Below are 12,466 nucleotides of genomic sequence, written 5' to 3' on the forward strand. Positions count from 1 at the left end.
TACTGAGGTTCCAATCAAGTATGGAGAATTTCTCACTTCAAAATTAGAATCAAGAGGCCAGGAACAGGGATCTAAGCCAATTATTTTAGTGGAGATTTCCTAACTATCATGGACATGATCTAAAGGATGAAAAAGATTTTGGAGGCATTCTTGTCTTTCTTTAAATGTATAGAGTGACATTTTAATTTCGATCAAAGGAATACTCATTTAGAAATGCCTAGTAGTATGAAAAGATCTTAGTAAGTAGGTTCTAAAAGGCAGCAAACAAAATGCCTACAGAGGATTAGGCTTCTCCCCTCCCTCATCATATTAGTAAGGTCTTTCTTTTACTTACCATCTTGTGCTGAATTAATGACTGCTGTGAGGCTGTAAGGTCCATCTCCTTTGTTGTTAAAGGCCTTAACTTTAACTTGGAATGCAGTAGATGGGCGCATGGTCTCATCTTTATGGACATAGCGGCCAGTATCTGGATTAGTAACTGTAACTTTTTTCCATTCTTCCCCATCAAAGGGCTTAAACGCCACTATGTAACCAAAATTGTTGCCGTAGTGGTATTCTCTTGACAAAGGCTACACAGAAATTGAAATGTTAAATAGGTTTAAGCAATACAGTTTAATAGGGGGAAAATTCAAAGCAAATTATAATAACGATATATAAGAAAGTATGTTCTTTGTAAAAATGTACTTTAAAAAACATGTTCACAAGTTAGTGCTGCCTGAAAATGCCAAGGCAAAAACATGTTCAAACAAGTAATGACTTCACTTACCAAAGATGCTCTTCTTGGAATATCTCGGGCAGGGGGTGGGGCTCCTTCTCTGGGCCTTTTTACATTCAATTCCTTATCCCTAGGATGCTCTTCCATACAACAGAAGGCCCCTTCCCTCACTTTCTTGAGGTAAAAATCACTTACTTGTGGTCTTTCCTGGCCGCAGAATCTGCCATTTCAAGAGCCTTTCCATAATACCCCCATATCCCACCTCCCTGCTTTATTTTGTTCTCTTTAACATTACTATGATCCACACTACATATTTAACTTATTTATCCACGTCATTGTTCTCTCAATTACTAGAACATAAGTTTCATGAAGGAAGAGTTTCTGTGAATTTCATTTATATTTATCCCTAGGACCTAGAACAAAGCCTCAAGAAATATTTAATGAATGAGTAAATTAATTTCTTTAGAGTTGAAAGGCAATGGTAAGAGAGTTATACAAGACTCTAGAAGATCTGTCTTATAATCAAACAGTGGAAACTGGTCAGAGGGAAAAAGAGAGAAAGTGAAGGAAGAGATGATGCTGCCCTCATCTGTAGGAGGCTGGCTGTGAGCCCCTGTCTGACACAATATTGAAGAAAGTGCTCTGTCTGGCATTATTTTCTGAGTTTCTTATAATTATACATGTCAACTGCTCAATAAAGTTCATGTCAGCTTTGACAATTCATTATTTATAAATAATGGCAAAGCTAGTTCTAGTAAATACTCATCATTTAGTCTTTTTAAAAAAGTCAAAAAGATAAATATGCAAATTGATATTTATTTTTTCACTGGAAATATCAAACTTAAGTTATCATGAGGAAAAACCTTGAAGTAAATATACCACAGTTGCTTGAATACACTTATGTTAAACATGATGGTATAGAAATGTAAATCGTAAAGCATGATTCCAAGAATGTACTAATTTTGATTTTTTTTACATTATTAGAAAATATAATGTTTCTACAGTAGTTTAAACAATTTTCTTTTTGATAGTTATCTCCCTAGTTTTTGCAATTTAGAGTATACCAGAATCATCTACAGAATTTTCAAATCTTAATGAAAGTGGAAAAAATTTGCAAACTAAAAAAAAAAAAACTCAATAAAACTGGAAAAAAATTAATGATTCTCAGGCTGTATCACCAGAGACGTGATTTAAAATTTTTAGAAAAGGCTTTCTCATCATGAAATTTTGATAACATCCCCATCTTATTCTGAAACAGATACCCACTGAGTTAAAAAAAAAAATATTCAAGCCACATATAAAAGAGTAAAGTATTCTAATTTTCTTAATATCTGCACTTATATATGTTACATTGACACTAAAACTTACAAATTAAATAACTTGAGATTCAACATTTTATTTCTAAATCTTACTTAAGAATGTAAATTAAATGCCAAGAATAAAATATGACTACAGAGCACTGAGTGAAGTCAATTTTTGCTAAATATCCACTTACAGAAATCAATTTGATTTTTGCAAAGATTAAACCTGTTATTTTTTCTGCACTTCTCAAAAAATCCTTTGGAACCTAGGTTGTGCTCTTTGACTATCTGCAGTGACTAAACACTAAAAATATTTAATGGGTGCATGGAGCTATATCAACATGTTACCTAAGTAAATGTCACTGTGTCTAATTCAGACAAGCCTCTACTATCACAGCTTTCTCTGCCACAATATCTCTCACTTCAAATATCCAGCTGAAATGCAGTGTTTTTCAGACATTACAGTCTCTGATACAGAACTCCTCTATGGGTCATAAAAAATTAACAAAATGTTTTGGATGCTTTAATAACAAGTCCCTTGAGTGACTTCTGAGACAGATTTATCATAATAGATTACACTAGTGATCAAAGTAAGTTTCAAGTGCAAAAGCAAACTCCAATTTAAAAACAGGTGTTGAGGGTGTTTGGGTGGCTCGGATGGTCCGCTGAACCACCAACTCTTGACTTCAGTTCAGGTCATGATCTCAGGGTCGTGAGATGGAGCTGGCAATGGGCTCTGTGCTGGGCATGGAGCCAGCTTAAGATTCTCTCTCTCCCTCTACCCCTCCCTACCCCCGCCTCCTCCTTGCTCTTGCACACGCATGCATGTATACTCTCTTTCTCTCTCTCTCAAAAAATAAAAAAATAAAAACATGTGTTGATACAAAAGTTTTTTTAACTAAGTCTTGGGGTTTGAATGTCCAGAGAAAATGCTATAAATTAATATTGGGTTACCACACCACAGTGAGTTCAAGATATATCTGGAATTAGATAGCTGAATGTTTGTTTAATCTTTTAGACCAATGGATCCCTTAACATCCAGGATCTATTTTTTTTTTAAAGATTTTATTTATTTATTTGAGAGAGAGAATGAGATAGAGAGAGAGCATGAGGGGGGGAGGGTCAGAGAGAGAAGCAGACTCCCTGCTGAGCAGGGAGCCTGACGTGGGACTCGATCCTGGGACTCCAGGATCATGACCCGAGCCGAAGGCAGTCGCTTAACCAACTGAGCCACCCAGGCGCCCCAGGATCTATTTTTGCATAGGAACTGCATATGAAGCCATAGTAAGCCAGGTAAAATCTGACATGCATTTAAGAAAAAGATAATTTCAGTAATCTATTCTTGTGCTTTGAGCATTGATTTTTTTTCTCTTTCTTTTCTTTTTTTTTCCTTAAGTAAAGTTACATTTTGATAGAGGATTGTGAAATGAATAATTTCCACAGAAGAAAAGTCATTATGAGCTTGGCAGATACTCCAGAAATAGATGTCTATTAGAAGTGCAAGTTGGATAAAGCTTGCAGTTAAAATTTGTCTTTTGAAAATCAATTACAGATGTCATGAAAATACATTGAAATGAAAATTAATACTGTCATATTCCATGCAAACAAAAATAATAAACATATATAAAATATAATAATTAAAAGTAATAAAAATAATTAAATCTCAAGGAGTCTTACAAAAAGAAAATTACATGCAAAATAATAAGTTTAAACATGTATTATACAAATTTTATGACTTTATATATAGAAGACTAGAAAGACCACCCCAAAATGTCAAATTGGGTGATTTCTAGGTTGTGTGATCATGGGTAATTTTTGTTTACTTTATACTTTAACATTGGAGCTATCAATAAAACATCTGTTGCTTTCTAACTTAAATAATTATTTTTACAAAAAAAAATAATACCTCTGCAGTAGAAGTATTACCATAATAGAGGAAATAGTATCTTGACTCACTGATAATACATTATTACACTGATAATACATATTTAACTAATGTTAACTAGAAAAGGACTAACCCATCAGTTTAGTGTATTGGACAAAGCAATGCTGAAGAACATTCAGGTTCCTTTTGGATAAACATTTCCCAGTTGAATATCCACTTATTCTAATACCTTCCATTGCAAAGTTTTTCTTTGCTCCCAATGTATTGCTTTAGTGCCTTTTTGCAAATTAATTGTTTATATGAGTGTGAGTCTATTTCTGGGCTCTCTACTTCATTGATATCAGTCCTTATGACTGACTCCTCTTAATTGGTGTGGCTTTAGTAAATTTTGAATTCATAGTGTAAATCTTGCAACTTAGTTTTTTGTTTGTTTGTTTTTAAGTTTTATTAGCAGCAAACCAATAAAATATAAAAGAACAATTGGCTTTAGAATATTGACCGGGTATCCTGCAACATTTTAAATTGTGTTTATTAGCTCTTACAGTTGCTTATAGCTTCCCTAGAATTTTCTGCCCACACACTGTGGTCTTTATTTCATTTTCTTGCCCTATTTCACTGGCTAGGGCCTCCGTTAACAACATTAAAAGGGGATATCTTTGCTCTATGTCCAAACTTAGAAGGAAAACATTTAGCTTGTCACCACTGAGCATTATTATTAACTGTAAATTTTTCATAAATATCTTTTATCAGGTGTAGGAAATTCCCTTCTATTTGTAGTTTACTTAGAATTTTTTTAAAATCATGAATAAGTGTTAATTATGAATGAGGATATCTTGAGAAGATCCTATGGTTTCATTTCTTTATTCTGCCAATATGATGAGTAATATTGATTGATTTGTGAATGTGAAACTAACTTTGCATTTCTGGGATAAACTACTTCATCGTAGTGTATCAGTCTTTTAGTATTTTGTTGGCTTTAATTTGCCAACATTTTGTTAAGTTTTGTATCTGTGGTTATAAAGGGTATTCCTTTGTAATTTTCTTTTTTTTTTATTATGTTATGTTAATCACCATACATTACATCATTAGTTTTTGATGTAGTGTTCCATGATTCACTGTTTGCATATAACACCCAGTGCTCCATGCAGTATGTGTCCTCTTTAATACCCATCACCAGGAACACATTCCCCCATGCCCCTCCCCTCCAGAACCCTCAGTTTGTTTCTCAAGTCCATAGTCTCCCATGGTTCGTCTCCCCCTCCAATTTCCCCCCCTTCATTTTTCCCTTCCTGCTATCTTCTTCTTCTTCTTCTTCTTTTTTTAACGTATAATTATTTGTTTCAGAGGTACAGGTCTGTGATTCAACAGTCTTACACAATTCACAGTGCTCACCATAGTACATACCCTCCCCAATGTCTATCATCCAGCCACCCCATCTGTACCACCCCCACCATCCAGCAAACCTCCTGAGATTAAGAATTCCTCATATCAGTGAGGTCATATGATATATGTCTTTCTCTGATTGACTTATTTCACTCAGCATAATACCCTCCAGTTCCATCCACGTTGTGCAAAAGGCAAGATTTCATTGCTTTTGATGGCTGCATAATATTCCATTGTATATATATACCACTTCTTTATCCATTCATCTGTTGATGGACATCTTGGCTCTTTCCACAGTTTGGCTATTGTGGACATTGCTGCTATAAACATCGGGGTGCACGTACCCCTTCGGATCCCTACATTTGTATCTTTGGGGTAAATACCCAGAAGTGCAATTGCTGGGTCATATGGTAGCTCTATTTTCAACTTTTTGAGAACCTCCATACTGTTTTTCAGAGTGGTGGCACCAGCTTGCATTCCCACCAACAGTGTAGGAGGGTTCCCCTTTCTCCCCATCCCTGCCAACATCTGTCATTTCCTGACGGTTAATTTTAGCCATTCTGACTTGTGTGAGGTGGTATCTCATTGAGGTTTTGATTTGGATTTCCCTGATGCGAAGTGATATTGAGCACTTTTCATGTGCCTGTTGACCATTTGGATGTCTTCTTTGGAAAAATATCTGTTCATGTCTTCCACCCATTTCTTGATTGGATCATTTGTTCTTTGGGTGTTGAATTTCCTAAGTTCTTTATAGATTTTGGATACTAGCCCTTTATCTGATGTGTCATTTGCAAATATCTTCTCCCATTCTGTCAGTTGTCTTTTGGTTTTGTTGACTGTTTCTTTTGCTCTGCAAAAGCTTTTTATCTTGATGAAGTCCCAATAGTTCATCTTTGCCCTTGCTTCCCTTGCCTTTGGCGATGTTTCTAGGAAGAAGTTGCTGCAGCTGAGGTCGAAGAGGTTGCTGCCTGTGTTCTCCTTTAGGATTTTGATGGACTCCTGTTTCACATTGAGGTCTTTGAACCATTTTGAGGCTATTTTTGTGTGTGGTGTAAGGAAATGGTCCAGTTTCATTCTTCTGCATGTGGCTGTCCAATTTTCCCAACACCATTTGTTGAAGAGACTTTTTTCCATTGGACACTCTTTCCTGCTTTGTCAAAGATTAGTTGACCATAGAGTTGAGGGTGCATTTCTGGGCTCTCTATTCTGTTCCATTGATCTATATGTCTGTTTTTGTGCCAGGACCATACTGTCTTGATGATTACAGCTTTGTAATAGAGCTTGAAGTCCGGAATTGTGGTGCCACCAGCTTTGCTTTTCTTTTTCAACATTCCTCTTGCTATTAGGGGTCTTTTCTGGTTCCATACAAATTTTAGGATTATTTGTTCCATTTCTTTGAAAAAAGTGATGGTATTTTGATAGGGATTGCATTGAATGTGCAGATTGCTCTAGGTAGCATTGACATCTTCACAATATTTCTTCTTCCAGTGCATGAGGATGGAAAGTTTTTCCATTTCTTTGTGTCTTCCTCCATTCCTTTCATGAGTATTTTATAGTTTTCTGAGTACAGATCCTTTGCCTCTTTGGTTAGATTTATTCCTAGGTATCTTATGGTTTGGGGTGCAATTGTAAATGGGATCGACTCCTAAATTTCTCTTTCTTCTGTCTTGTTGTTGGTGTATAGGAATGCCAGTGATTTCTGTGCATTGATTTTATATCCTGCCACCTTACTGAATTCCTGTATGAGTTCTAGCAGTTTTGGGGTGGAGTCTTTTGGGTTTTCCACATAAAGTATATCATCTGCAAAGAGTGAGAGTTTGACTTCTTCTTTGCCGATTTGGATGTGTTTTATCTTTTTGTTGTCTGATTTCTGTGGCTAGGACTTCTAGTACTATGTTGAATAGCAGTGGTGATAGTGGACATCCCTGCCATGTTCCTGACCTTAGGGGGAAAGCTCTCATTTTTCCCCAATGAGAATGATTTTCGTTGTGGGTTTTTCATAGATGGCTTTTATGATATTGAGGTATGTACCCTCTATCCTATACTCTGAAGAGTTTTAATCAAGAAAGGATGCTGTACTTTGTCAAATGCTTTTTCTGCATCTGTAATTCTCCTTTTTGATGGGGTCTTTGTCTGGTTTTGGGATCAAGGTAAAGGTGCCCTCATAAAACGAGTTTGGAAGTTTTCCTTCCATTTCTATTTTTTGGAACAGTTTCAGAAGAATAGGTATTAATTCTTCTTGAAATGTTTGGTAGAATTCCCCTGGGAAGCCATCTGGCCCTGGGCTTTTTTTTATTGGGAGATTTTTGATGACTGCTTCAATTTCCTTAGTGGTTATAGGTCTGTTCAGGTTTTCTATTTCTTCCTGGTTCAGTTTTGGTAGTTGATACATCTGTAGGAATGCATCCATTTCTTCCAGATTATCTAATTTGCTGGCATAGAGTTGCTCATAATATGTTCTTATAATTGTTTGTATTTCTTTGGTGTTGGTTGTGATCTCTCCTCTTTCATTCATGATTTTGTTGATTTGGGTCATTTCTCTTTTCTTTTTGATAAGTCTGGCCAGGTGTTTATCAACCTTGTTAATTCTTTCAAAGAACCAGCTCCTAGTTTCATTGATCTGTTCTACTGTTCTTTTGGTTTCTATTTCATTGATTTCTGCTCTGATCTTTATTATTTCTCTTCTCCTGCTGGGTTTAGGCTTTCTTTGCTGTTCTTTCTCCAGCTCCTTTAGGTGTAGGGTCAGATTGTGTATTTGAGACCCTTCTTGTTTCTTGAGAAAGGCTTGTATTGCTATATACTTTTCTCTTAGGACTGCCTTTGCTGCACCTCAAAGATTTTGAACAGTTGTGTTTTCATTTTCATTTGTTTCCATGAATTTTTTTAGTTCTTTAATTTCCTAGTTGACCCATTCATTCTTAGTAGGATGCTTTTTAGCCTCCATGTATTTGAGTTCTTTCCAACTTGCCTCTTGTGATTGAGTTCTAGTTTCAAAGCATTCCCTGATAAAATGCAGGGGATGATCCCAATCTTTTGGTACTGGTTGAGACCTGATTTGTGACCTAGGATGTGATCTATTCTGGAGAATGTTCCATGGGCACTAGAGAAGAATGTGTATTCTGTTGCTTTGGGATGGAATGTTCTGAATGTATCTGTGAAGTCCAGTTGGTCCAGTGTGTCATTTAAAGTCTTTATCTCCTTGTTGATCCTTTGCTTAGATGATCTGTCCATTTCAGTGAGGAGGGGTGTTAAAGTCCCCCACTATTATTGTATTGTTGTCAATGTGTTTCTTTGCTTTTGTTATTAATTGGCTTATATAATTGGCTGCTCTCATGTTAGGGACATAGATATTTACAATTGTCAGATCTTCTTGTTGGATAGACCCTTTAAGTAGGATATAGTGTCCTTCCTCATCTCTTAGTATAGTCTTTGGTTTAAAATCTAATTTGTCTGATATAAGGATTGCCATCTCAGCTTTCTTTTGATGTTCATTAGCATGGTAAATGGTTTTCCACCCCCTCACTTCCAATCTGGGGGTGTCTTTGGGTCTAAAATGAGTCTCTTGCAGACAGTATATCGATGGGTCTTGTTTTTTAATCCAATCTGATAGCCTCTGTCTTTTGATTGGGGCATTTAGCCCATTTACATTCAGGGTAACTATTGAAAGATAGGAATTTAGTGCCATTGTATTGCCTGTAAGGTGACTGTTACTGTATATTGTCTGTGTTCCTTTCTGGTCTATGTTGCTTTTAGGCTCTCTCTTTGCTTAGAGGACCCCTTTCAAGATTTCTTGTAGGGCCGGTTTTGTGTTTGCAAATTCCTTTAGTTTTTGTTTGTCCTGGAAGCTTTTGATCTCTCCTTCTATTTTCAATGACAGCCTAGTTGGATATAGTATTCTTGGCTGCATATTTTTCTCATTTAGTGCTCTGAATATATCATGCCAGTCCTTTCTGGCCTGCCAGGTCTCTGTGGATAGATCTGTTCCAGTCTAATGTTTCTACCATTGTAGGTTACAGATCTCTTGTCCTGAGCTGCTTTCAGGATTTTCTCTTTGTCTCTGAGACTCGTAAGTTTTACTATTAGATGTCAGGCTATTGATCTATTTTTACTGATTTTGAGGGGGGTTCTCTGTGCCTCCTGGATTTTGATGCCTGTTTCCTTCCCCAAATTAGGGAAGTTCTCTGCTATAATTTGCTCCAATATACCTTCTGCCCCCCTCTCTCTTCTTTCTTCTTCTGGGATCCCAATTATTCTAATATTGTTTCATCTTATGGTATCACTTATCCCTCGAATTCTGCCCTCGTGATCCAGTAGTTGTTTATCTCTCTTTTTCTCAGCTTCGTTATTTTCCATCATTTGGTCTTCTGTACCACTAATTCTCTCTTCTGCCTCATTTATCCTAGCACTTAGAGCCTCCATTTTTGATTGCACTTCATTAATAGCCTTTTTGATTTTGACTTGGTTAGATTTTAGTTCTTTTACTTCTCCAGAAAGGGTTCCTCTAGTATCTTCTATGCTTTTTTCAAGCCCAGCTAGTATCTTTAAAATCATCATTCTGAACTCTAGTTCTGACATCTTACTAATGTCCATATTGATTAAGTCCCTGGCAGTTGGTACTGCCTCTTGTTCTTTTTTTTTTGAGGTGATTTTTTTCCATCTTGTCATTTTGTCCAGAGGAGAATAGATGAATGAGAGAACAAAATACTAACAGGGTAACAATGACCCCAGAAAAATATACACTAGACAAATCAGAAGTGACCTGAAACCAGGAGAAAAGAAAGAAAAAGAAAGAAAAAGGAAAAAAAGAAAAGAAAAAGATAAACACAAACAAACAAATAAACAAACAAACAAAAAAACAGAATATGATCATATATGATCAGGCTGGTGCAGAGATCAGTGCCACACACTAGATTTTGGGCATATTTTGGTCTGTTAGAAGAAAGTGCCTCCCAAAATTTTAAAGAAAGAAAAACTTATATATGTACAAAAATAAGGGTTAATATGATGAAGAGATGGAATATGACTGTAAACATGAAAATTATAAAAGATTTTATAAAAGGAATTGATAAGATAAGAAGTTGGTTGAAAAAAGAAGGAAGAGGATTTAAAAAAAAAAGGGAGAGAATGTGGTCAGGCAGGATACTAGAACAAAGCCATACACTAGAGAATTAGGGTATATTTTGGTCTGTTAGAAGAAACTGTATCCCAAAATTTTAAGGAGAGAACAACTTACATAAATATACCAAAAATAAGGTTAACTACTATGAAGGGATAGAATATGACTTTAAAAATGAAAAATAAAAAAGATTTTTTAAAAAAGGGATTGATGAGATGTTGTTTGAAAAAGGGAAAAAGAAAAAGAAAGTTAAAAAAAAATTAACTTTGAAAGACTAAAGAATCATGGGAAAAAAGCCATGAATTCTATGTGCAGTATTACCCTAGTGCTGGAGTTCTGCTGTTCTCATTGATCGGTAAACTTGGTCTTGGCGAGCTGTTCTCGCCGATCTTCTGGGGGAGGGGCCTGTTGCCGTGGTTCCCAAATGTCTTTGCTGGAGGCAGAATTGCCCCTCCCTTGCTGGTCCAGGCTAAGTAATCTGCTCAGGTTTGCTCTCAGGAGCTTTTGTTCCCTGCAAGCTTTCCGTAGGGCTTTGGAGGCCAAGAGTGAAAATGGCAGCCTCCCAATCTCTGCCCCGGAGGAGCCAAGAGCTCGGGGCCCCACTCCTCAGTGTGCCCCCAGAGAAAAGCAGTCAGTCACTCCTGGCTCCCCGGTCTCTGGCTGCACTCTGTGCTCACCCCGCCTGTGACCGAGCGTTTCTATCTCTGGCTCATGACCCCTTGTGGAGTCTCCAAACCCAGCAGATCCCTGTGGTGTGCTCCTGTGCTGCTCCTGGGGTGGGGGGAAGGGGAGTCTCCCCAGATCTGCCACTTGTTGGGTCCCTGCTGGAGGAGCAGTGGCCCGACTGTGCCGTGGATCACGGTTATGGCAACCCCAAGCTGAGAGCCCGCGCCTCGGCTCCGTCTCTGCAGCCGGCTTCCCCGCTCCGATACCTGGGAGCTCTGCCGCACTCAGGCACCCCCGGTCTTTCTGTGACCCCGAGGGTCCTGAGACCACACTGTCCCACGAGGGTTCCACCCCCCGCTTAGCCACTGGAGTGACGTCCCTCAGCAGAGCAGACTTCTAAAAGTTCCGATTTTGTGCTCCGCTGCTCTATCACTTGCCAGAAGCAGCAGATGGAGGCCCCCTCCCCCGCCATCTCTCCTACCGAATATCACCTCGGATTCACTTGTCTGCACATCCTACCTTCCAGAAAGTGGTCACTTTTCTGTTCAGAGAGTTGCTGCTATTCTTTTCTTCGATCTCCTATTGAGTTCATAGGTGTTCAGAATGGTTTGATCCCTATCCAGCTGAATTCCTGGGACTGGACGAAATTTAGGTCTCCTACTCCTCCACCATCTTGCTCCTCCCCCCCCTTTGTAATTTTCTTTTAAAAAATAAAATTCATTAAAATCTTTAAAAAAAAGGGGGGGGCGCCTGGGTGGCTCAGTCGTTAAGCGTCTGCCTTCGGCTCAGGTCATGATCCTAGGGTCCTGGGATCGAGCCCCGCATCGGGCTCCCTGCTCTGCGGGAAGCCTGCTTCTCCCTCTCCCACTCCTCCTGCTTGTGTTCCCTCTCTCGCTGTCTCTCTCTCTCTGTCAAATAAATAAATAAAATCTTTAAAAAATAAAAAATAAATAAAACATAAAATTCACATTTTACTTAAAATACATTGTAAAAAATTTGTTTCACCAAAAATAATACCAATGATTTTTATATTATTCCTATATAAGCCACAAAATTCCTACTTTTCTCCAGGTGATTCTTATAAGTCAAGAAAAGGTAGTAGATATGGTAATGCAAAGAAAACAAATAGATAGCCAGTGTCCTTGGCCTCTGATTCTATCTTGACCATGAATAAAAGCGTCAATGTACACTCACTAGAAAGCTTTTGACTTAGTTAAGATATAAATCAACAAATGAATGTAAATAACAACCATATGTGGAATAAGAGTGGATTACTTTCCATTTAAACTTCAGTTTCTCTTTATACTCACTTAATGGAGAAAAATATCTACATTGAAACCTCTGGTGAACTCACAGTTTCTTCTACTTGTTGATAATTTCCTTAATTGTCTATTAGAATT

At 37.5% G+C, this 12,466-nt stretch overlaps 1 protein-coding gene across 1 annotated transcript in view; it reads right to left on the bottom strand.

Moving 5' to 3' along the window:
- The window catches only part of CNTN1 (contactin 1), a 143,436-nt gene that overhangs the window by 18,187 nt on the left and 112,783 nt on the right, over positions 1-12,466 (bottom strand). The window contains 1 exon segment of the mRNA XM_044915209.1: positions 335-569. Coding sequence (XP_044771144.1) covers positions 335-569 — 235 coding nt within the window.

This window comes from Neomonachus schauinslandi, chromosome 5 (genome assembly GCF_002201575.2).
Source record: "Neomonachus schauinslandi chromosome 5, ASM220157v2, whole genome shotgun sequence".
NCBI lineage: Eukaryota > Metazoa > Chordata > Mammalia > Carnivora > Phocidae > Neomonachus > Neomonachus schauinslandi.